This window comes from Protopterus annectens, chromosome 10.part0 (genome assembly GCF_019279795.1).
Source record: "Protopterus annectens isolate FY-2018-M chromosome 10.part0, PAN1.0, whole genome shotgun sequence".
NCBI lineage: Eukaryota > Metazoa > Chordata > Ceratodontiformes > Protopteridae > Protopterus > Protopterus annectens.
The window spans coordinates 1,599,541,039-1,599,568,543 of NC_056744.1; the positions used below are offsets into that span (position 1 = coordinate 1,599,541,039).

At 41.0% G+C, this 27,505-nt stretch overlaps 1 protein-coding gene across 1 annotated transcript in view; it reads right to left on the minus strand.

Moving 5' to 3' along the window:
• Window positions 1-2,508: 2,508 nt before the first annotated feature.
• The window catches only part of CORO1A (coronin 1A), a 370,883-nt gene continuing 345,886 nt past the window's right edge, over window positions 2,509-27,505 (minus strand). Inside the window, exon 11 of the mRNA XM_044086267.1 lies at window positions 2,509-5,012. Coding sequence (XP_043942202.1) covers window positions 4,908-5,012 — 105 coding nt within the window. The 3' untranslated portion in view covers window positions 2,509-4,907. The remainder of the gene's footprint in view (window positions 5,013-27,505) is intronic.

Consider the following 27,505-nt stretch of genomic DNA (forward strand, 5'->3'; position numbering starts at 1 on the left):
GATTCACTTATAAATTACTTTTGGCACAGTCTTGTCTCTTTTGCATGACGCTTAAGCTGCATACATCACAGTGTTTTTTTATTTCTTTTTGTTCATAGTAGATCACTGACTCCTTACTGGCATAACTTACTTTGCAGAATTCCTAATCCCATGCTATTGCACCATTCATAGCATTATTAGTATACATTAGTTGCAAAGTGCCACTGACAAGGCAGATGAGGTCAAATGACTGTATACTGTGATGTCATTATCGCACAGGTGATGCATTTAATTTCCTAAACCTCATTAATCTACTACGTTACACTTTAATTCATAAGTTCAGCATTCTGTTATATTCATGCCCCTTACTGTAAAGAAACACTGCATATTAATTTTCACAGTATTTTATACGCTTTCCAACTCTAAAAGAAACATAAGCAATTTAATTTGACAAAAGAAAAGGGACAGACAATTGGTCACACCTAGACAAGTCATTTATGCCAGAACAGCGACCTACTGGTTCTGGCCCTGACTATGCTCCATATGACCCAGCTTTGGTAAGAAGCCTGTGTACTGGGATAACCAGCAGGAGAAGGATGATAGCAACTGCTCATTACCTGCTCACAATTTCTGGGATGTGGTGGGTGGAGTGCCATTCAGTTGAAAGACCACAAGCGTAGCTCCTGTACTGAGTATATAATGATGAGGAGGGGACATTACCCACCAATGAGTGTGCACACTCTTTGGAATTGTGCGGAATCATGTACATCCACAATGGCCCAGTACAGCAGGCAATTTGCTTTCTGAACAATGATGGGGGATAGCATATACACAAAGAAACAACCCCGTCCACAAAATTGGAGATGATCCTATCTTTTTCTTTCTTTTCCCAGTGTTCTGGGTGCAAATGGGTCTAAAAATAATCCAAAAACTTATATCAAGGCAGCAGTGTCAGTGTACAATGTCCTATACCATACTGTGTGCAAACCTGAGAGTATTTTATAACAGTAAAATACTATCAACAGCAATCATTCTAAGATATCATATTGAGTTAGTGTGATTTCTTTGCTTCAGTGGTATGCTTATATTTAGAATAATTGCATTCTAAATATGGGTAGGACTTTAGTTCTTAAGATATACCACTATCTGAAAATAGTTGAAACTGATGTGCCTTGCCTTGCTGCATAAACAAACCTCTAAACCCACCTTTAACATTTATCAAGCAGCTTCTCAAAGTCAGTAACTCTAAACTTAAATCTAATATTTGAGATACTTCTCATAGTAAGGCTGACAGGACCTAACCCAAGGAATTGAAATGTATTACATTCTCTTTCATTCTTTTTTTTCTGTCCACCCAAACTCGATTTTATCAGTCTAGCCCCTATTGCCCCAAGTCCATGCCAGGTCTAGAAGCAATCATTCTACCTCTCTGGACCTACTCCAGTACTGTTGGGGCCATTTTTGGATCTTAAGGGTATTCTAGGGGCTCATCAGTCTGTGTTTCCGTCCGGTGTTTCTATTTTATATGTCCCTCCATGCTTGTTGATTACATCTGAGAGCAACTCCTCTTTTTGGACCATAGCTCCTCTTAGGGAGTGTCACCAATGATTGCTCCACCCCTCAGGCCAAGCATTCCATTTCTCCCTGTCACTCTGTCAGCCACCCAGTCTGCTAATCGAAACCCAGGTCGGCTGGGCCATATTCATTTTTTTTCACTTCACACCACCAGAACAGCCTTTATTACATTCTCTTGATACACAACTCGATGTCTTTGGTAATGGTTTTGTGCCCTACATCTACAACTGTTATCAGTACTGTACAAGTGAAAGTAATCAAAAGCAAAAGGCCTTGTAATAAAGCAAGAGTGAAACATTTATTTTCAAGTGTTTCAAGTGTTTAGCAACAAGTAATCTTCCAGTTCCCCTGACAATGAAATAGCAGTAAGTACCCACAACAAGGAGTTATATCACAGTGGAAGGCTTCATGGGTAATGAATAAAAGTGCTTCAAGCTTTTCTCCACATTTTATATGACATATTGAGTAGTTTAACCAAAGGTTCTTGTACAACCTACTTTTCAGCAGCAGCAGCAGCACAGCAGAACTATGTATATATATATATATATATATATATATATATATATATATATATGTATATATATATATATATATATATATATATATGTATATATATATATATATATATATATTATTTTTTTTTTGCAAACATCTAACTTTAAGTACAGTAACAGAAACATAACAGAATGTTCTGCTGAAGGCAACCACTCAGAGCACTGCAGTTATTGTCCAAATGACACAATATAGCCTTGTTGTACAAACGCTCTGAAATTAAAATATAACATCACTTTTGCTTTTTTCTTTGTAATTCTGCTTCGCTGTTTTCCAGACAGCCTATACCATCGACTGATGTGCTCAACCCTGACAAATATGACGGCATTTAAGAAAACACAGGATGGTATGCTGCACTGAAGTGAAGGTGACAATGCTAAAATATATAAACTGACAGTAATATATTTTTAATCACGTGCTTACTATATTTTACTTGGACGTGGCTATTACAAGTTAATAAAAATGCTTTGCTTGAACATATATTTCACTGAAGTATGCCCTACAGTTGTGGTATATATCTGTCACCTTGGAGACCCTCAGAAATTAGAAAGGAAACAGCAAAGGTATTGTTTGATTTTACATTGAGAATATGGTGCCTGATGTGGGCAGTTACAACATGTTTGTTGTAGCTGCCCTCAAATTTGACTGTATATTTACTTTAACATACATATCAAATCTGCTTTCTGAGTCATGTAGCAAGATTAAAATGCTATGTAAACTTGAGTAACTTTTTTTTCCTGTCTTTTTTCTTTTCTGCATACAAATGCTAGAACATCTTAAAAACTGAGATTTGGTGTGTATTTTAAATAAAAATAAATTACCTAGCTCATGGACTGCTGCTGTAAAAACAGGCCAGTACTCTTGATTAAAAATAAAGTGGCTCATTTATAGAAAAAAATCACTGATGACTGTCAACATTTTGTTAAAAAAAAAACCAAGCAAAAAGCATTGTGTTCAGAAAATATTTACATAACTTAAGAAAAATCACCCCCAGCAAAGCAAGTAAGGAGTGATTCACAGCAATACTGAAGAGGTATAAATTTCTTACTTTTATATCTAAAAGTAATTCCACAACTCAGAATTATGGACTGTGAAACAGATTTTAAAGCAAGAGAGAGAGTGAAAAAGTTAAAGATATTCTACTGGGCTTCATAACTCATTATCCTATCATAGTACCATGGTGATTTGTGTTACTTTTACTTATTTTTTTATAGTATTGGACGTACAGTATGCCACATTTGTTTTTTTCCAAAATATGTTACTGTACCTTGGATAAAATAAATACCACAGTTCAGACAACACAGTCTGCTCCATCCAGTTAGGCGCATCTGTTGATATAAATTGCGCCTTAAGCAATGACAGCGTTTTAAAGGCACTCATCTGCCGCAGTGTATGTACAACTCATGCACTAACATGCTGACACTGGCTGGAAGGCTAAGGAATACCTGAGCAAAGGAAGTAATCATGCATTCACGCACTAGCACACACACACACACACACACACACACACACACACACACACACACACACACACACACACACACACACACACACATGCGCACATGCACACATATAATGGAAAGATCAGCAGGCCCAAATTCCAGCCAGATTTACTGACCTTTGTTCTACATTTCAAAGGATATTATGCAACTGAGTGAATAGTGGTGGAGGTGGTGGCGGGGGGGGCAACTGAAATATAGCATTCGTTATTAATGGGTTATGAAGTCCCAGAACAAAACTTTTAAACGTGTAAAACTGATTCAACCTTCAGCAGTGCCTTCTGCATATGTGGCTTTTCATATCAGTCAATGTACAGAAGTATGTACGAGTTATTATCATAATTATATTTTAGAATCTTTTGCATCAATGTAACATTCTATTTGGTAACAGCTTAAATTAATTATACTTATTTAATTAAAAAAAAAAAGTTCAAGTACCAGATTTAAAAAAATGGTGAAACCTGCTTTAAAAAATGAATCAAAAGGCTCCAAAGACAGCTGAAGTTCATAATGACACCTGAATATAGCTTGTACGGAATACTTTTTTAGCCAGTTCATCTCTTACAAATACTTAAAAAAACAGTCCTTGTATCTAATTTTAATAAACTTCTGTTGAGCTGAAAGGCCACTTATATAGGTCTTCATGATACCTGTAAACAGTAAATTACATCACTTTTGTGGTGGAATGATGTACTTCCTGTGGCAGTCTGTGCTGGTTCGGGTTTGCAGCAAAAGAAAGAAGTTGGAATTTCCTGCCTACACTGGATATGAAATAAACACAAGTCACCAAATGTATGCATATTCACATAGTAGAGCATTTATCAGTAGTCATCACATTTGGTCGATCTCTCTTCTTACTTCCACGGTCTTTTATGAGAGTTCTGATTCAGAGGACAGCGTGGTATACATATATATTTTCGGAAAACACATACCAGTTGCTTCCTATCCTGTGTCTACAAGATATGGAGACTAGCTGACTTGACAAAAGATTCCCACTTGGGAACAAATATTTCTGTGTGCTTCTCATTTCTCCTGAAGCACAACCTTGAAATGCATGCATACAAACAGATATGTTGTGTTGTACCAGATCAGCAGAACATAAAAGGACGTGGGTGCTCATCTGTATAGAACTTTTTGACTTGTCGAAAAACAAAGCTCACACCAACAAGCAGCACTTTTAAAAGACCCACTGACTTTTGTTGGGCCAAGATTAATGTTGTTCTTGTCCGATGATAACAAGACCAGCGGAGTCACCAACAGGAGTTAAAAATTATATAACTGACCCTTCAGTCCCTGGAAGACTCATTTTCCAACTTTCTCTTCGAGCTCTGCAATACGCTTTTCCTGACTCTCCACTCTCGCCTTCAATTTCTTAACCTCTTCTATAAGACTGGACACTGCAGAATCCTGAAAAGGGATGATATATAAATTGTTACTGTGTTCTGTATCAACATGAATGCATAATGATATGCTCCAAGGGACTTGGCTATTCAGTGTTTCTCAAACCTTGACAACTAATCAGATGACAGCATTCATAAATGAATTGTTACTTCGAAACTATGTCAGCGGTCCAATCAGCATGGACCTTCTCTTGCTACAAGCCAAAAGCAAAAACAACATACAGTTTTACCAATTGCAAGTACAGGAAAGTTTTGATAACAAACTAAGATTATACCAATCAAAAAACCCAATGTGTTTTTTTTTTTTCCTCTTTGGCTCAAATACTCATGGCCCATTTCTCTATAGGGCCAGTCAATCTTCATTGTTTCTTGGTGTAGGAAAACTCCAGGAGGGAGAGGTGACAGCCAGGGATCACATCATCATCATCATCATCTAGCAAGTTTAGAAGTTTCTCTGCACTCATAGATTCATAGGTATACACTAGACTAATGACCACAAAGGCCTTTTTAAGCTTAGCCTTGCATCCCAAACATATCCAACAAGTTCGGTGCCATAGAGGTTACTTTTAAGGGTATGTATAAGCTAGGTCAAGAGTGATCAAACATTTATAGTTTGCCTCTATTCATTAGAGACATGGGTGGCAGACTAGGGGTAAATTTCTGATTTCCCACCTACCCGTCCAGGTTGGTCAGGAAGACCTCACATGGATAGGAACCCTGTTTCAGAGAAATAGTATTCTCTGAAACACATACCTATCTCTCCAACATATCTTATTTCTGTTGCAACTAAGGTTTAAGTGTCCTGGATTAGGTGGTTTTGATTCTATTTGTTTTTGGGATACACAAGACATCCATCAGAGTGGGATCCTGGAATTCCTTATATATCATATATAGATCACCCCCTCAACAGTAGGAGACAGAGTATAGACATAGGGCTTTGAGGTGATCCTTATAAGACATGTTGCTAATGCCATGTATTCTTTTTGTGAGGAACCTTTGTGGATGTTCCAGTTGTTTCATGTGTTTGGTCAGGTACATACTGAAGCAGGCATTGTACTCAATGATGGGTCGGATAAGGCTTGAGTACAGTGGAACAATGACATCCTTGGACCTAGATGTCTAGACCAGTGGATGAGGAAAAGGAAATTTACACCAGGCATGACATTCATGTCCAATATGGGCAGAGGTAATTTATAAACACCTGGCTCTCAATGTCCTATTTGGATACGGGATGCCATTATTCTTTTGGGAAAACTTGGATAGGCTTAGAAAGGACCCCCCAGGTCGTTAGTGTAGTAGCAATTTATGAATCTATGCCTTTACCTATAAGTTGAGCAACAAAGAATGATTTCCTTACTACCTTAGATACATACAGGTCGAAAGCCAGGTTACTGTCTACATGTGTTCCCAAATCCCTGACTACTAGGTCTATTCTTAGGTGTGTTATCAATGAGGTAGTTTTCTGGGGTAGCCGAGTTCTCAAATGGCACTATTATGCATTTCTTGGCATTCAGTTTTAAACCATGTCCATAGCACCAGTTATTTGTTCGTATTAGCCTTTCCTGGAGGATGTTAGTGTCTTGGGAGGATTCCATGACTGCTCCCAGTATGAAATCATCTGTAAGCTTGGTCAGCCAGAGACCCTTGACTTTGACTTTCGAGAAGTAGATGCCAGAAAGGAGAGGACCCAACACTGAGCCATGAGGGAATCCACTAGTGACTAGCATCTTTGTGGAGGTGGAATACACTATCTTAACTTCCTGGATCCTACCTGAGAACCAGCAAACAATCCAGCATGTAACATAGGGGTTTATGCCTAATTCTGAATTTGTTTACAATGCCTGAGTGAGGTATTGTATGAAATGCATTGTCCAGGTCAGGGTAGGCAGGATACACCATTTTGCCCTCATTCACTGCCTGGTGAAGAAGTCTATTAGATTGAGTAGGCATGCTCTTCCCTTGACAAATCTGAAATGGGTTGGATCCAGTGTTTGGATGTTTTCAATGTCATTATTAATCATTTCCATAATAATTCTTTCCATGGCTTTGTGTATGAGACTAGTCCGAATAATGGGTCTGTAGTTTCTGGGGTCCATAGAAAGCCCACCCTTATGCAGAAGGATGACTCCTGCATTTCTCGATTCATGTGGCATGACGCCAGACTGAAGGCGATGGTTAAATAGTGACAGCAGTGATCATGACAGCCTGTGTTTCATGCTATTTAGGAGGCTTCCAGATTATTATCAGGGCCAACTGATGTGGTGTTCTTGGCCTTGGAGAGTGTGTTTGGGACCTGTTCCCTAGTGATAGTTTGGGGTTATAGTCAATGGTATTTCTTGAAGGATGATTGGAGAAGGCGGGGAGAGGGGGTGGTAAAACTGCAGCTGTATTGGTCAGCCAGCAGATTTGCTATATCTTCCTGCTCCATGTACGTGGTTCCATCCATGTACGTGGTTCCATTCACAAATACCACTGCACACTGTTCAGTACAACTTTTGAGGTTACAGACATAGCTAAAGAAAGCCTTGTGGTTGTCCTGGGATTTGGAGGTTATTTTTACTTCAAAATTGGCTTTGGATACCTGATTTGCCCTCTAAGTTGTTTGTTTAGACTACGGATAGAGTTTTTGTGCTACTGGGCATTGTACTTCCTGACTTTTGCTTTGTCTTTCTTCCTTATGTTGTACAACTTATTGATGTTTGGGGTTCCTCCACGTTTGCTATGCTAGCATAACTGAGGTACTCAGAATAGTGTAAATAACTACTGAAATTCTGTTCTGTTTTTCTTTTTCTCTAAGTTGTTCTGAATGTTTTGTGAAAACCATCAAGGTAAGTCCCTGGGATAGAGTAGGACATTTGGGAGCCTCTGGTAATGTGGTGCTGCTCAACAAATATGGGATCCAGCTTTTTGTAATGAAGTGCCAAGGACCCCTGTTGAGAGGGGTGCAAGTGCTGTCCTGTAAACTGAGATTCTCAGTGTAAATCTTGGAGAATGCACACTAAGTCCATGGTTGGGATACCCTGGTGTACTCTCCTACTCCGTGGTACACTGACCTCAGAGTTAGCGAATAGAGTGAGCAGGTGTAAAGTGTTAGGGTTGCAAGGGCTTTACTTTCTTGCAAAAAATACTAACTGCATAGCAACAAGTTTCAGAATTTGCCACTGTAGTTTTGGGGATCATTACTGCACTTCATGGAACTGCAATAAGAAGTCACGGATCAAATACTGGTTTTCAGCTCTGTGAGGTGTTGTACTAATAAAACCACTTCAGATAAGAAGAAAGAAGAAAGCAGAAATGAATGGTTAAAAAATATGACTTTCCTTTGACAGACCTTGTGATCCCTAAATGATGGTGAACAGGGTGAGCATCCCAAGTCTGCTAAGCTTCAGACAAATCATACAGCATGCTTCATATCTGGGGCTTGAGCTAGCTATATGGACCAGTATGAGGGAAGGAAGCTAGCCTTACAGCAGTCAGTCTTGTTTTGAGTAAAGTTTATATTTAAAACCAGAATTATAAAAGGGGCAAACATTGTTTTATTTAATTTGTAACCAGCTATTCAAATCAATACAATGATAAAGAAATGCTTTGGTATAAACAAAATCATAAACATCTGAAGGACATTAGGGAGTTAATTATAAGGTCTATTCATGTTCAACATTTGGGGTCTCATTTCCACTTGAGAGACAATATCTGAGACAGAATGGGGTACACCCAAACAAAGAGGAAATATATGACTTATATAGGATCTGTATAAGACGTAAATGCTCAGACATGATGTTTTAAGGTTAAAGCCCTGCAAAAGTATATATATATATATATATATATATATATATATATATATATATATATATATATATATATATATATATATATATATATATATATATATATATATATATAAAATATTCTCCATTCGGCACATCCATGCTCTGTCTTCCTTTGGGGTCAATGTTTAGGGGTGATATGCTGGTGTGGACCTCTGCCAGCTGTGTCCACCCTCTCCTGGGAAGAAAGCCTGTAGGCTATTAGGACTGGGGTTATCCCACACCAGGAATGGGAGTGAGTACAGGCTGGCTCCATCATAGTGCAGTTGGCTGTGTTTTACCTTGTTTTGCCTATACATCTACATTCTTCTTGGGTCTGGAGTGCAATTACATTAAGTACACATGTGAATGCACATTCTGGTGTATGCAGAACATGGACATCGGTTAGCTGCCCCTGCAAGCACATCATCCTGCAATGTTATATTGTTCCTCTATCACAGGACAGTGCTACTCTGTTGGGCAAACCCCTCATCCTCCTCAAAGGTAGGCAAGCTGGTGAGTGACCACTCAAGCCTACTTTCCATTAACTGATCTTGGGTTGCCAGCAGCATAGGCGGATGTCTTCTCCTACCCTAGAAAGCTAGCAGGAATATAGATAGTTGGTGGTGCCACCTGGCTGGCCTCAATGTAAGCGATTTGGTAAGTGTGGATGACGTTAATGGACAGAAAAAGTCAACAAGAAACTGACTTTTAGTGTTAGATAAATTGTTATTTTTCTACCTCAATTTCTGTTCTCGTATTGGTGGAACCTACATGGGTTAATTAGTGTGGCTCCACCTATAAAACTTAAGCTGTACTCTGTAATACAAATGTGGACATGAAGGCTGCCACAGAAGTCATTGTGAGTGTGAAACCTAAATAACTTCTCCGTTTAATATCAAGATACTGATTTTTAATAAACTAGCTACATATTACATTGCTTACCACTGTGAAATGATTACTCTTTTAATAAGACAAACCAAAATTATGTTTACATAAACCTAGTCACATTTGACTGAAACAACTGGAGTGAGCTTGACAAAAGCTGTGTTAATGTTAACCCAAATGTGTTCAATAGCTTGGTTCACAACCCCCTCCCCCCGAATAACGAAAGTGCCCTACTGGGAAGTCTAGAAGTGCAGGTACTGAATCTTGCCTCCCAGTTGGTAAAAACCCAGTGGGAAGCCAACAGCAAGCTAATGTTACCCGTTGGCTATGATCAGAAGCTCTGTAATTAAACCAAGCCAAGATGAGTCTTACACACACACACACACACACACACACACACACACACACACACACACACACACACACACACACACACAAGGAGGTGGAACCATTTGGTGAAAAAAGACCAGGGGATTAGATATGAAACAATGTAAAAAAAATGGTTCTCTCTTGTGTTAGACATTTCACTATATGACTGGGGCTTCAGCAGCTGGAAGCATGATGTATACATGCTTTTGGAAATGATTCAAGGTGATTTTAAAGGGGTAATCAAAGTAAGCAATATGCTGGGGACTGAAATTGGGAAAAGAACTGTAAAACGAGCAAGGAAAGGTTTTTACTATACAGTGTTTTAGCCCTTCTGATTTAACATCTGACCCCTACTTTAGGCAAAGTAGTAAAAATCTGCTACTTATTTAAGGTAGGAACTGAGGGAGTATATGCAGAATGACCACATAATGAAATGCAGGTGCTTGGAATGGTGAAAAAAATGGACTGTCTCATTAAAAAAAAAATAATTCTAAACTGAATGTAGATAGGCAGACGGAGCAGTAGACTTTACAGTGTATTATGGACAGAACACTGGCCATTATCTGGTTCCAGTTCTAAAGAGTTAAGTCCTGGGTGAAAAATATAAAGTGGATAACAGGCATTACTACTAACATGTCACCAGTTTAATGTTATTGCACAGAGCTCACTTTTTGGAATGCAGTTCTTAATTATCCTACTGCCATTATATCAAGCAGAAGAATAAGCCATTATAAGACTTGGCTGGGAATGATCTAATGAACATTATCCAGGATATTCTGTTTCAAAATGTTTGCAAAATGGGACTCAAGGTTAAGCAGGAAGGCACAAAACTGGATTCATGGGGAAGAATTAACTATTACTCTTAACAACAGTAGGGTTTGACTATTCCACAATGCTACAATTAAAATAAAAACTGTCTTGGGTGAAACTAAGTACTAAGCATTTGTGCCCTGGAGTCACTGTGTGTCTATTAGAGTTCTAACTGATTCTGGGTCCAGAAGTTTTGCATGCTATGTACTCCTGGAGGGGCTGCACTAAGAACTCATTTCAATTGTCTGGTAATGTGTAATCGCTTGCTCATTAGCAGGACAGGTGTTATAAACGTATGGCTATTACTACAAAGATGAATGGAGTAGTAAGGCAAAGTGGGAGAGGTACCCAGAGTTGTGTGTGTTTGATCAAATGTTTATTATATCACATATCTGGTGGCACTGAGGGACAATGTTTCTGGAACAGAACTGGAACAGTCTGACTTGTTCCTTGGATGGTATCTATAAGGCTAGTAATATGTGAAATCTAACTGTTGTTTAAGAATTTCTAAAAACTTTTTAAAGGTTATCCAAGTGGATATGCCTTTATTCCCCCCCTCCTCAATTCCGATGGATGCTGCCTGATGGTGCCTCTACCTACACACAACTGGCCATTTATTCTGCTTGGATGGGCGCAGGGCATCTCAAGGTCAGACAAGAGCCCTATGGCTAACTAATTTGTTTCAAATGGCCCATCTATTCTCCTCAGGGGCAAGAGCTGAGAGATATGGGGTAGGTCAGCTAGCTGGTCCCTCTGTGTGACCTCCCCTTGGGCTGTTTGTAGGCTTGTGGTAGCTGCTGGTCGGGGAAGGAGGTGCCCATGCTCCCAAATACAACTTCCATTCCCAACGAAAGCAGGGAAATCCCTGCCCAAAGCAGAGCAAGCCAACATGACCACTACAAGTGAGTGCTATATCCATCCACTGCTAGGTGTCACCAGTACCACAGATCTGGTAACCTTCCTCCCTACTGAGGATGAGTGAGCTGGTGTCAGTTTCTCAAACTCATCCTTCCCCTCATGGTCCCTCAAACACCCATGTAGTTAACCAAACATGGATAGCCAGGGCTGGAGTTGGGGCTCCATCCCTCTACAACATGGGGGACATGTTTCAAATGTATTACTTATTTATTGACATTTGTTGATCGGGAAAGTCTACTGGGTTAGAAACCCATTTTCAGTAGAGGCCTAGTGAGAAATGCTCCCATACAAAAAGTTTTAATCATAGCAAAAAAAAAAAAAATTACAATGATAGTATAAAATGCAATTTTCTCATGACTAATAATGCATCAAGCCAACACATAATATAATACAATTTCCTAATGATTAGTGATACACTGAGTACACGTTTTATACAATATGGTTAGGTTATTAATAATACACCTACAATGTAAGAATGGCATTCCTTTTATGGAGCACAATATAATAAATTTGTTCAATGAAAATATTACAAAGAGAAAAGGAGTTAGCTTGGTTAGTGATTTTAAAGACAAGACAGTCTTAGACAGTCGTAGTCTGATGTAAAGAAGTCATTGGGGTTAACAGAATTTGAAATGAAAGAGTCTGCAAATTAAAAGAGTGTGCAAAAAGAAAAAGGACATGCAAGGTCTATTTTTTTATTTATTTTTTGACAATATCAAATGTACACATTTGTTTTGATAATGACATTGAACTATACTGCTTGCTATCCTAGATTTTGGAAGTTTATGCTCCATTTGAGCTGGTACTGATAGCCAGTTCATAAACCGACCAGGGCCAGAGTATACTGTAATGCAACATGATGTATTATTTCCACATAATACAAGATGCTTAGAGAAGGAAAAAAAAGGATGTTACCTCTGGAATGTTGGGTACGTTACTTGAATGGAGGGTCCTATTTCAACGAGACCTTTAACTACAGTTAGTCTTTCCAATAGCAAATTTTGATATTGGATCATACAGGGCTGACATTACATTTCTGGAAATGTTAATGGACTAACAAGCCCAGACAACAGGGTAAAAGCTTTTGTTATCATCAGACAGTATAATCCTCAGATTTTGTGTCACCAAGAAACCTACCTTGAAGAGCCTTACCATTTAAATCTCGTAAACTAGTAAATGTTGGCAGTAAAGAGGCCTGTTTTTCTTCCTATGAAGGATCTGTAAGAGAAGGGCGACTACTTAGGTAAATCTTTCTCTATCAAAGTAGAAGATAAATGTATAGATCCGCAGGGTAGATACACACTGATCAGAGGTTACTGGGGGCTAAAGTAAATCCCTGTGGCCAGCATATACGTCCCTCCAGGCTCACTGCAGGCTGACATAAAGATACCAGTGGGTTAGATAATAGCACTTCAGGAGGGATTTTTGTTACTACTAAGTGACTGGAAAATGGTCAGCAAACAGAAATGTTCGTAGCTGTCTAAGCATATGGGGAATTCCAGTGGTAGGCACATATCTTAGAAAGTGCTGCAGTTTGATGACATGGATGTTTGCATGGCTATGGATTATCCTACCTGAGACAGCTAAGTCTCCATATCTAGTTTAAATAAGGTGACTGTAACACTTGAACATATATGCTTGACAGCATGTGTGGAAGCCCTAGTTTTATGTGTTTCTAATCATGCAATCCAAATACATTCATAGGTATTTACAAGACTATTGATCTGTAAGAATCTTTAGAAACCTAGTTTTAAATTTCCATTGAAGATTTTAGCCCTTATATTTAAGTATGAATAACAAACAGAAGTGCAGAACATTTACATGTTGCCCCTATATAAAAGGGTTGTGGGTGCTAAACTAGGGCTAAATGTGTGGTTACCCGTCCATTCATCCAAATTACACCTGAACAAAGTAAGAGAAGTACTTTGCTTTATGCACACAGGAAGGTAATCCCAAAGAACTGGTATTCTTAAAGAGAAAGCCAAGAGGGGATTACAAATGAAACAAGGGAGATTTTTCATCTTCTGTTGTGAAAGTGCAAATTGTAGGAAACTGTTCATTACAGAACTTATCTGGTTTGTTTAGATTGAGATGGCAGAACATTATATCAGAACTGGTGGAATTTTACGAATAGGTTACTTAAATAGTAAGTGATTACACTAAAACCCAGTGGCAGTGGAGTAAAGAATGTCGTGTGTGTCAGGACTGGCATTTAACATTCCAGTCACAGTTACCTCAGGGATCAGAAAATAAAGAAAAGATAGAGAAAGCTATGAGAGAGATGCGTTGTATCTCAGCCAAGCAGTGGAAATATGCCCAACTTTAAGACTTAGGCAATTACAAGTTGAGAGGATAGTCTCAAAGCTTAAGCTGAATGGTCCCTGAAGTAATACTGCAATGCTTTAGAATATTACAGTATTTATATCAAGGACTTCTGAACTGGATGAAAGTATGGCTGACACTATGACCTTTCTGGGTAATGTGGAGATTCTACAATAAAACGGAAACGGAGCTATTGATGCTAATACATTTGGATGAAGCAACAGCCACAAAGGCCAGGCAATAAAAGGACGAAATACTTGGTTTAGATAGTCTCCCACTATGATAATTTGATCTTCTCAAGAACTAGTCACCTATGCGTACTGACTAACATGGTTTGTGAAGCGTGTTGCCTTGTCAGATCCTGAAAGGATGCAGTTATCTTGGTTATCCATAAGGAGATTAAAGAACCAGAGTTGCTGTCCTCTTACAAACATATATCAATTTGAAATCACAGCTATAAACTATTTATGATGATTTTGGCAGCTAGCATAACCACAACTTGTTTTTGGAGCAGACTGACTGAATCAGGGCGTATTTGTGAGTGGAGATGTGGACTGTCCTTGAATCAGTATGTATTTGTGAGTGGAGATGTGGACTGTCCTTGAATCAGTGTGTATTTGTAAGTGGAAATGTGGACTGTCCTTGAATCAGTATGTATTTGTGAGTGGAGATGTGGAGTGTTCCTGAATCAGTACATATTTGTGAGTGGAGATGTGGACTGTCCTTGAATCAGTATGTATTTGTGAATTGCTGTTCTGAACTGTTTGTAAGTTCTTTGGAGGCCAGTGCTTACTTGGGCTAAAGGGAAGTCTCTGTGTTCACCAGTGGCAGTGGTTAACACTGAGCAGCCTGCCTGTCCCTGTAGGAGTGGTTACTGCCTAGAAACTGTAGTTTTATTGGCCATTTTGGGTCAATTCCAAACTCCTTGATCTCTCTCTCTTAAAACCCTGCAGCTCTCTTTTTGCGTGGTCTTGCACACAGAGCAGAGTCAGGCAGCGCCGGTTAGCTGGGGTATACTATTCTTGGCTCCACAAAGTCTGTGCTGCAAATTTTCCCTTAGAACTAGGCAAGCCTCAACTCAAGTGCTTCAGATCACCTGCTCTTATTGCAGCACTTGCATAACCCAAATCAGCACTTGTCCAAATCTCCTAGATAGCACTATTATTTTCCAAATCTCCTAGACAGCACTATTATAATACAGCATAAGACCCTCAATTGTCCGCAATTTACTTTTCCAAGCATGTCCAGAGGTCAGCTTCAGGTGTACTCTCCACTTCATCTTGTGGAATTGGGCATCCTGAGGCAGTCACAACTGCCTCATGTATACAGACAACCCTCTCCTCATACCTCTAGACACAAACACTTGAGAGATGCAAATACACAGCCAGACTGGAGGCTAAGCGCTCTCAACCCATGACTGTAACAGACAGTCAAGAGGAGAAGAGACACACTAGCATCACACCACCAGTCACACATGGATCTACAAAACAAGCACTGGCAAAACATACACATAAATACACAAAAACATATTCGGAGGCACTAGGTACCAATCTGAAAAAAAAACAGGGCCCTCCAAAGCAGACAAGCAAGCAACCTGCACCTCCAAACACAAGCCAGAAAACACATAATTCACCTCAGCAGTGTGCCTCACGACAGCCTTAAGGCAAAACACCATACCCAACACGCTAGTAATAGGAGACTCTATAGTAAGGCACACAGATGTTCCACTCACCAGGCTGAACAAGGAGAAGGTTACTGTCAGCTGCCTGTCGGGTGCTAGGATCTGCCACATAACACAGGCACTTAGGTCACTCCAGAACAAGTACAAGTATGATGCTGTCATTGTACATGTTGGTGTGAATGATCTAAGACGTACCTCCCTGGACTACATGAAAAGAGACATTGAGGAGCTCTCTGATCATGTAGCCCAAGCTGGAATGACCCTGACCTTGAGTAGTATACTACCTTCCTAGAATGATACCACAATACAAAGACAAAATTATCAATTTCAACAATTGGCTAAGCTTCTGGTGTCATTCTAAGGGGATCCAGTGTCTGTCTGCCTGGGATGACATGACAGACAAGTCTCGCTGTTTCACCAGAGATGGTTTGCACCTGTCACCCCTAGGCTTTCGAATACTGGCCAAGGCTCTTGCCATCCCCATAGTGCCTTTTTTAGGCAAGGCTCAAAGGACAAACCAACCACCGTAACCAGCACAGGTAACCAAAAACTAAGGGTAATGCTACTCAACGCCAGAAGTCTCAACCTCAAAATGCACGCACTCGAGGCACTCCTCAGTATGGAGAAAATCGATGTTTGTGCAGTGACGGAAACCTGGTTCAAGGCTCCAGAGAGCACCCCAGCACTACCAGGTTACAATTCATATCATACCTTCCGGCCTCAGTTACCGGATCACAGTACAAAGGGCAAAGGTGTATCCATATTCATCAAGGATACCCACATCTCCAGGTTAGTGGCGCAGCATGATGCCCCAGATATCATCCATGCGCAACTATCAGCAGGCAAAACCACATTTCAAGTCGTAGCCTGTTATAGATCGCCCACCATGTCCCAAGATTCTCACTCAGCATTCCTTGAGGCATTGGAAAATATAAAGGTCCTACCCAACACCATAATTTTGGGTGATTTCAACTACCCTGGTATAGACTGGGTGAACTACCAAATTCTAACTCCTATGCCCAGCGGTTCATAGAATTTATAAATTCAAATGCCCTTGATCAACTGGTATGTTCTCCCACTAGAGGGGACAACATGTTGGATTTAGTCATCACAAATATGGGCGCCCATTGTACCACACCCGTTATCACTCCCTCTCTGGTCAGATCAGATCACAAACTGATAACCCTGGACATCCTCACCCCTCCACCTCCCCCAGTCAAAGAAACCATCGTAAAAAACCTTTCCAAAGCAAACTTCAAACTACTTGTGTCAGAAGTGGAAAGCTTCACTATTCCTTTGCAGAAGGATAATGATATCCAGGATGCAGAATCCTACACCAAGGCACTTTATATACATCTTCAGGATGGCATGGACTGTGCTGTCCAAAATAACACCAAGACTCCTTACTCAAGCAAGAAGAAACCAGTCTGGTGGACCCCGGCCATAAGCAAACTATACAATAATAGGAGGAGACTTAGCCAAAAAAGGCCAAATCTCAAGTAGAAAAATCATCCCTGATCAGCATTAGTAAGAAATTGAGGGCCCTCATCAAGTCAACTAAAACCAGTTTCGAAAAGAAAGTTGACAAGGATGCCAAGGATAACCATAAAGCCTTCTATGGTTACGTCAAAAACCTAAATGGCAATGCACAGGTCTGTTCTGAGCTAGTACAAAATGGAACAAAATACACTGACCCCACTGACATTGGCAACATCTTAGCTGACAGGTTCAGTGCAAATCCCCCCCCCCCCCCTCACCACCTGCAGGGCCTATTACTATTCCAGGGGATTGTGTAACTCCAATTATTACTGATATGTTGGTTAATAAGGCTCTATCTAAAGCTAAAAACACTGCCTCCATGGGACCAGATGGTGTCCTGGGCTGTGTCATACGCGAGCTCCAAAATGAATTAACTCCGCATCTGAATACCCTGTTCAGTCTCAGCCTCTCAACAGGATATGTGCCCATAGAATGGCGCACAGCAACAGTGGTTCCGCTACACAAGGGTGGGCCCACAACCGACCCTGGGAACTACCGACCAATAAGCCTGACCAGTCTGATCTGTAAGGCAATGGAGTGAATCATTATGGAACTCATAAATGGAGAGATTGGGAACCTCCAAACACTTGACCCCACACAGTTCGGCTTCATCAAGGGCAGATCATGCCTCCTGAACCTGGAGGACTTCTTTGAGACAGTTACTCAGGCTATAGATAAGGGAAAGGAGGTACACACAGCTTACCTTGACCTTGCTAAAGCATTTGACACCATTCCCCATTCGGGTATTATTGATAAACTCACCAACCTGGGCATAAACTCTTACGTCACAAGATAGATCACAAACTGGCTCTCAGACAGATCCCACAAAGTAACAGTAGCGGGATCTATGTCCGAATCCAGACCAGTAACGAGTGGTGTGCCTCAGGGCTCTGTCCTGGGGCCCTTCCTGTTTGGCATATACTTCTCAGAAGTACAGGCAAGCACTGAAGGCTGTGGCTGACCAAGTTTGAGGATGACTGCAAACTGGGTGCTATAACAGAGTCTCCGGCCGACATGGATATCCTCCAGAAGGGCCTTAATGAGACTGATGCATGGTGTCAAAGCCATGGTCTCAAGCAAAATGCTAAAAAATGTGTAGTAATCCCCTTTGGAAAAAACAGAGTACCCGCGAACGACCACATAGTAGGTAACCCCCTGAAATTTGAAGAAGTAATAAGGGATCTAGGTACCCAAGTAGATAGTCAGCTTTCCTTTGATAACCATGTTGCCAAGGTGGTTAGAAAATCCTTCTATGTGACCCATCTGATCACGACAGGGTTCGCATCAAGATCTAAGGATGTAGTGGTGCCCCTCTACTCTTCCCTCATCAAACCCATTATTGAGTACAATGCACCAATTGGAATGTACCTGGCCAGGCATCTCCAGCAGCTGGAGAGACCACAGAGTTACCTCACTAAGAGGATTATTGGCCTCAAACAGTTGCCTTATGCAGCACGATTGAAAAAACTAAGGCTCTGTTGCATACCGCCTTCTCGGAGGGGAATCTCTGTCTAACATACAGAGCCATGTCCAACCCAGAACTGTTGAACATGCTCCATCTTAGCAAAACCAAATCTGCTCAAGCTACATGCTCTAGGGATATAAACCTCGGCACAACAATGAATAGAACATGCTGGAGGGATAGATTCCCTTTGCAAATACTTCCCTTACTATGGAACAGGGTCCCAATCTACATAAGACAGAGCCCCTCACTATCACTCTTCAAGAGGAACCTTGACGAGTGAATGGGTAACAGAAAGTGCACACCAGGGATCATACCAACAGCTCTACTAGATAGGGGCCAAGAGTACTAGCTGCTAGATCAAGGGCCTAGGGAACTAACCAAAGGGGCGGTGAATACCGCACAACGTGGCTGGGCTAATATATGCCTTCGGGCAGATAGCCCAGTACCTACCTATGAACCTATGTTCATCTCAATGAAAGATACTTATATTACTAGTGCTTCCATGGTAAATATGAGCATTGATGCTAAAAAAACAATTTGAGAGGGCAACTGCATATTCCTTTTTTATGGTTCTGGAGGCATCTGGTTTCTCTGAGAGGCCTGTAAATCTAATGAAGACTATATAATGATCCAACTGCTGGTTGAATGGTTCAGCTGATCTTTCTGTTCCTTCTAAGTTTACCGGGGGAACCAGTGGTGGTACCAACTGTCCCATTTGCTGTGTGCATTCAATCCTGAACCAATGGCTGAATACTGACAAGTGGGCAAGAGGGGAGGTAAAGCTGTTGTTTTCTCACACGATCTACTGGTATGATCTCCTGAAACTGGCATAATGAAGCACCTTGGGAAATGAACAGGTTATCATGCAAACCATGGAGCAGAGATCAGATTATAAACTTTCAACTATCCTCCTCTGTATGGTAGACCTTCCTCCGTATCTGTGGGAGTACTATTGTTTTCCATCCCTTGTAGTGTGGTCAGGCCATCTGATACAGTGGACTTGTAGTGAGATGATATACGGTGACACATAAGACTGCCTTTAAAATGGAGGGCACTTCCACTGCACCTTCCACAAAAGTACAGGTCATTCAGATGTTTAACTTTGAACTTGTATACATTTCAGGCAATTGCAAAAGAACCCCACTAAGAATCTTCTAAAGGTTTGAAAAGTGGAATTTTAGCTTCTTTGTGGGAACATACAAAAGTGTGGCACTGAAGAAGTTAACTTTATTAGTGGAAACGGAAAAGCTAGGATGCTAGATATGGTGCTGCACTTTATGGCAATCTGAACTGTAATGACCTGTCTATCCAAATGGACACCTACTACTTTAAGTGAAAGGAACTGATTCACCATTTGGGGGCCTGGGTGATGGCATGATTCAGTTGATGTCAGGTAAAGCTTGGATAATGGGAACAACTTTCTCCTTTGACAAAGAATATAGGCTCTAACATTCAGTTGTCCATGGCCTAACTGGAAAATCTGGACTGAACAGAGGAGGCATTCCCTGCTGAGTATCACAGAAATAGGTTTAGGGATGAAGAGAACCAGAGGAGATGATTCAGGCTGGTGCTTATAAATGCTGGAAATTACTTCTAGATTAAGGTTCATTTTCGTCTTGGTCTCAGTAAAGAAAGAAGAAGAAAGAAGTTTAACTTCAGGCAAGATGACCTCTTCTGGCACTGATGCTTGGTGAACAGATTGACAGAAATAAAACAGATGATAACTCCACTACAGCAACACCCTGGGTGGCTCACATTTCTAGCTGAGGCAAGGGCAGATAGCAAAGACAGCAACCACCAATTATCTACTTGGTAGAATATATAAAGGAGTGATGTGATTCCCCCATGGCAAGCAGTGGAAGTATTGGGTTTTGGAATGTAACTGGAATTCAGACAGATCTAGATAAACAGCAGCAGCTCTACCTGTTCTACTAATATTCAACAAAATCAGAGAATCAGAATATTTGGGTGACAAGCCTTCATAAATGTAATTTATCCATAACCTAGTCTGCTGCAGATTTACAAAGACCTTTCAGAAAACTGTCAGAGATACACCTCCAAAGACAGAAGAATGGAGACTGGTTCCATAGACTTGTACAAATGGGGATGCAAGGGTTTTTGGATCTGCTATGGTTGCTCTGAGTACAGCTACTGCCTGTCCTTCTGCTGAAAAAAATATGGCTACTGGTAAGCAGTTGAGTAGACATAAGTTCACAGTGGATATTAGTGGTCAAAAGGGCCGTAACGAGATAACGGAAGCTACAACAGGTTCCAAGCCTAGAAGACATAAAGGTATAATGCAGGAATTAGGTAACGGAGACACTACTTTTTTGGATAAGGGGAGGCACTTATTTCTGAACATATGTCTGACACTGATTATCTATAGACACCCCTAGGGAAGATGGGGTGGTTAGACATTCTAATAAGAACCCCCCCCCCATCTGCGTTCCCTGGCTAATTAGAACAACTAGTATCCCACGGTACTTGACTAAAGATGATATAGGAAGGAGCAAACTATTAGCACTGAAAGGGGGAAATGCTCAATTTTGAGGAGTGTTTCAGTTTAGATAACTGAATGCTAATTACGCTTAACACTCAATTTGCTGATTATTAACTTTGCATTCATATCTAATTAGTGCAAGCCTGATAAGTACTTGGCTGAATGTCACAGTTCATGACAAAAAGTATGACTCTAAGGATGTGTGGCAGCACAGAGGATTAATGGTATGGGATGATAATGCGTTTCATCTTTTAGTCCAGGGCTGGATTTCTTCAGCCTCTGTCTGCATGCAGTTTGACCCTGTGCAAGTCACTTAACCAAACAGTGCTCCCAGTTTGTGACTGAAATAGGGCCCCTGTGGATAAGCCCTCTACCTTGGTAAATAGTGTTTGAATAATTAAGTTTATACAGACATAGAATGCTTACTTTCATGTTAATCTTTATTACTGTTGATGCAATGCATATATATCACCAATGTAGTTTTCTCTTTTTCTCTGTTAGACTACACTGACAGTAGAAGTTTGATAAAAAATACTGCACTGATAGAGAAATACTTAGTATATGGTCCTAATACTGCAGCAGAAGTGAAGTTTGCCTATGTAGGTACAGACAATGGGGACTTGTCAGATTTTTACAGACTATGGTGCCAGGTTACAATCTTAGGAAGGAAAAATTTCAGACCCTATTAAGAGTCATGTGCAAGGGCATGCAGGTTAACAGTATTAGCCAGTGTGAGCCTACCGTTGTAATTTCATCTCCAGCCCTTAGTTTCCCAGCCTGTGGATGAGCAAAAGACTAGACAATGCAATCTGTATGAGAAGGAACACATTGCTAGGTTCAGTCTCTCCTTGTCCGGTAGCCATCTCACCATGCTAAAAACTTGGTACCAATGTACTTTTTAGGAGCAAGACAACAAATAAACCTGCAAATGTTAAATTAGCAGTGCAGGAAGGTTACCAATGAAGGCTACAACACTAGGTGTTGGCCATATTTGACATGAGGAATTAAAGACATTCATACCAAAGGCCCTCCAGGCTTAAGGGAAAAGGGAGTAGAGATTCTGAAGGGTACATTAATTGCATACTGATCAAGCCAGTCATTTTATTGGTATGAACTTTCACAGGTAGGACAGAGCACTGCCATACAAAATCAAGGTATCAGAAAGAGATTACCTTCTCAGGCAGGAAACCAGAGGGAGTAGCTATGGTCTGAAAAGTCAAAAATTTGAGTTTTGCATAATTTCCCGGGAGTAGTAAATAATATGGTATTTATTTCTTTAAAATTAATGGCTAGCTGTCTGTATTTAAATCAGTGGAACAGTTTGCAGAAATTCTGATCTAGAACTGTACCTATGCCAATGAGGCAGATGGACAGACTCTAGAACAGTAAGCAGTCATCCTTGTAAAGGTTGTGGGTGCTATTTTACATGCAAGGTAAAGAATAAAGAACCTAGGACATATTATTGGAGAATACTTGTGCTGAGATTCTCAGGTTGGGAATGTATATTTCAACTTTCTCCATAATGGGCTCTAATTCCAGGCAGTGGATAATCCAGGAATAGGGTCCAATGGCCACGCCATGAGGAATTTGTGGTTAACATTATTGAAGACAGTGGTCAAATGGACAAACAAAGCATCTGTTAGTTCTCCTCTGTCCATATTTGTTACTGTGCTGTGTATGAGTGGCAGACAGCACACTGGAAACCAATCTGATTAGCAGCAAGTGTGCTGAGTTTACTGACATAGCCAACAGTTTGTTTCACTGACAGTGCTCCTCATTATGAGCAAACAGGATACAGTGCAAAAAGGCCTGGAAAGCTGACTGGCATTAGCACAAAGGTTTCTGGGTTGGCTGGGGCTACAGACTCTTTCCAGATGCTTTGAACTTTGGAAATACAATGACAATCTGAAAGTATACTATACTGATTTAGCTATGATTACAGGTTTGGTAAAAAGCGTGACTATAAATGATAAATCCTTGAGAGCCACAGTTATGCAGAAACTTTAAAATGTATGGACTTACTGGCTCCTGAACCTTACAAAGTATAATTAGAGGGTTCCAAGCTAAAGGACCAGTTAAGGTGGGAAAATGTAGTGGAGCTTATGGGAAGCAGACCTCTGTAAGAACTAACCTGGCTACTCTTTTAACAGGGTCAGTGTTGGAAATGGGACTATCTCCTTTTAGCCATGTTCTACTGATTAACCAACAGGATTAAGTTATGACAGTGACCTAAAATTCTCCAAGATAAGAAGCTCTGTGCCCCCATCCTTTTTTTTTTTTAGGTTTCTGATAGTTATAAACTCTTCTCAAAACACAATTCTCTAATATCTTCCTATTGTATTCTTTCCACCAGTCACTATGAACTTTCACCACATATCTGAGTCCAACCATCTATGGGAACATTCCTTGAATATTCTCAGGACAACAGGATAAAGTACAGTTGTGTACACTTACCATAAATGTAGATGTTCGAGTGTATTCACTGTTGCAGTCATCACTTTTGGGTTATCTGCTTGCAGTAGCCCTCAGTCAGCCTGATTAACAAAGTCTTGGGTCCTGCGTCAGTCGCTGTCCCTTCTTCCATGACGTCAGGTCGTTAGGGGTATAAAACATGAAGCCGACGCCATTATATCAGTTTTTCTTGCCCCAGATGTCAGGTGCCCCCATAATGGGAAGCAATTAATTCTATAAATATACAAGGTTATACCTCCAACAAAAAAGCAAACACACCCAAAAAACTTTTGAAGATAGCAAAGGAAAGTAGAGGTATATCCAAAATAAGAAGGGGGCTGGACGGAGGGTAACCAGGACTGCAACAGTGAATACACTCGAACATCTGCATTTATGGTAAGTGTACACAACTGTACTATGTTCTTCATGTTTCACTGTTGCAGTCATCACTTTTCGGTAGATTCCCAAAGCTGAGGATGGGAGGAGGAATTTATATGGAATTAGGACCAGCTAAAAGGCCCTCCAAGACTGCAGTGGCAAAGCCAGCTCTGAATTTAGAAAAAAATTGGTAGATGGTAATGCTTGGTGAAAGTATGTACAGAACTCCAGGTAGCAGCTTCTAGGATGTATAGGTAGATGTAGCCCTGGTAGAGTGGGGTTTGATCCCCTGTGGGATAGGTTTTCCACGATGTTTGTAGCAGAAATTAATGCAATGGCCAATCCATTTGGAAATGGTTTGCTTTGAAATAGCCTTCCCCTCTGCCTCTGCAGCAAATGCCACCAGCAGTTTATTAGATTTCCTTTGAGGTTTAGTTCTGTCCAAGTAGAATCTAAGTTATCTGTGCACGTCTAAAGAGTGCAGAATCCATTCCCCTTTGTTCTGTGGATTAGGAAAGAAGGTTGGCAAATGTATGGACTGATTAAGGGCCACACTGGATACCACCTTGGGCATGAAGGAGGGATTGGTCCTGAGGAACACCCTGTCCACATGAAAGATGATGAAAGGCTCCACTGCCATGAGGGCCTGTAATTCAGATACCCTTCTTGCTGAAGTGATTGCTAAAAGGAAAGCTGTTTTCCAAGAAAGAAATTTTAAGTCTGCAGTGGCAGCTGGCTCAAAAGGAGGAAGGGTGAGCTTTTCCAATACAAAGTTGAGGTCCCAGGTTGGAGTTGGAGCTCTCCTGGGTGGTCATAGATTCTTGGCCGCTCTGAGGAACTGCTTAAGCAGTGGATGAGAGAAGAGGGGTGGTTCTGTGTTATAATGAGCTGAGATGGCTGAGGCATGAATTTTGATGGAGGAGAAAGACAGGCCCTTATGAAGCATCTCAGATAAGTATTGTAAAATCTGAGGTAAATTGGGCACTGTTGTGCTCATCCCTTGAGATTGGTTCCAGGCACAGAATCTTTTCCATTTTTCAGCGTAAGACTTTCTAGTACTAGGCCTCCTTGCCTCTAAAATGATATCCCTCACTGGTTTACTGAGGGATGGTAAAGGAGAAATTATGTAATTAGCCAGGCTGCTAGATTCAGTGTTTGAAGTTGAGGGTGCAGAATTTGGTTCTCCTGCTGAGACAATAGAGTAGGAGTCTGAGGCAGGTGCCATGGGGCCAACAGTGACACACTACGCAAGAGGGGTTACTAGTGTTGGCGTGGCCAGTCTGGTGCAATCAGAATCGTCCTTGGTTTCTCTTGTTTGATCTTTAGTAGTACTTTGGAGAGCAGAGGCAGAGAAGGAAAGGCATAAACTGATAGGGTTTTCCAACTGATAGTTTTGGGGGGAGGCAAACAGGTCTATATCTGGGCTCCCCCATTTGCTTGTCAACATAGTTTCCACTCGTGTGGGTCCATGAGGTTTTTGCTTAGTTCGTCTGCCAGTGTATTTAGTTTTCCTGGTAGGAATTGAGCTTGTAGATGGACTTGATAGCTCAGGGCTATGCTCTACAATGCCATGGCTAGTCTGCAGAGGGGGTAAGAATGTGTAGCCCCCTGCTTGTTTATGTACCACATAACAGTGGTCTGTCTTTATCACTGCTTATCCTGGAAGAATGTGGTCTTTGAAGGCTGTCAGAGCATTTTGTACAGCTAACATTTCTTTTTGATTGATATGCAGGTGCATTTGACTTGGGTTCCATTTGCCCTGAATGCATGTCCCTGCCAGGTGGGCCCCCCCATGCATAGACTGATGCATCTGTTGTTAAGGTTTGGGTGGCAGGGGGTAGTGTGAATGGTAGTCTGCTGTTATGGTGGCAGGCCTCTGCCCACCAAAGGAACTCTGGGCGTAGGCAAGGTATGATAAGAATCATTGCTTCTAGATCCTGTGAATGTTGACACCATAGGCTTTTGAGATACCATTGCAGTTTCCTCATATGCAGGCTTGCATATGGAATTAGAAGAATGCAGGAGGCCATGAACCCCAAGGCTTGCAGAATTTGCCTTGCAGATAACTGGGTTTTTGTGGTCACTTGTTTGAAGTAGGTTGTTAAATTAATCTGTTTCTCTGGCGTGAGGAAGGCCATCTGGGAAGTTGTATTCAAGCTTGCTCCCAGGAATATAATTTGATGACAGGGCACCAGGTGTGATTTCTTTTCATTTATGGTGTACCCCAAACAAGTCAGTACCCTTTGAACAAAGGCCAGATGATTCAAAAGTATGTCCTGGCTTTCTGCCTGAATTGGACAATCATCCAGGTATGGGTATATTTCAATATTTCTTTGCCTGCAGAATGCAATGACTGAGGCTAGGCACTTTGTGAATACCCTGGGCGCAGTAGATAAGCCAAAGGGCAGTGCAGAGAACTGATAGTGCACGTAGCCTACTTTGAAGCATAGATATCGTCTGCAAGACTCCCTGATAGGGATGTGCAGGTATGCTTCTTTTAAGTCTAGTGTTGCCATCCATGCATCTTTGCATAGCATAGGAAGCAGCTGGTGAAGAGTCAGCATCTTAAATTTTGGAATCACCAGAAAGGTATTTAGAGTAGAAAGGTCCAGGATAGGACTCCATGTATTTCCTTTTCTGGGTACCAGGAAAAGTCTCGAAAAGAACCCTTGTTCCTTTTCCTTTTCTGGTACCCAGCGAATAGCCTCCATGCGTAAGAGAGAGAGAGTACTTGTTTTTGGGTTTCTGCCCACTGACTTGGGGGTAGATATGGCCACCTGCTTGGTATTGGTAAGATGTGGAAGTGAAATCTGTATCCTTGGGACACTGTATTTAAAACCCATTTGTCCTGGGTAATGAGTTCCCAGTTTTTGGCCTGCAGATCAATCTTTCCGCCTAAAGGAGCATTCAGTTGGGAAGTGCCTGAAAGTTTTAGAAGCAAGTCATTGAAACTGTTTTCCATACGGGGGAGTCTTACTACTTGGGAGTGGAAACCCCCCACTGCTTAGTCTTGTGTGTCCCTTGGGACTGAAATCTGGGGTTTCTGCTATGTCTGGGTTTGGCTTGAGAAGACCTGGAAGGGGCTGGAAAGGACCAATTCTTAGAGGGCCAGTGCCTACTAAATCTAGGAGGCTGAACTTGTAAGAAATCTTTAACAGTTTGCATAGATTTAGCTTTATCTTCCATCTTTTTAAGAACTTCCTCAGCCTTATTGCCAAACAGGCGGTCCTGGTTTAAGGGAGCATCCAACAATTTAGCTTTAACATGATCAGGTAAAGATTGCTCCTTGAGCCAAGCATGCTTTCTGAGCATAGACCCAGTAACAGCAGCCCTGCAAGAGGCCTCTAAAAAATCAAATCCACATTGCAAAGTA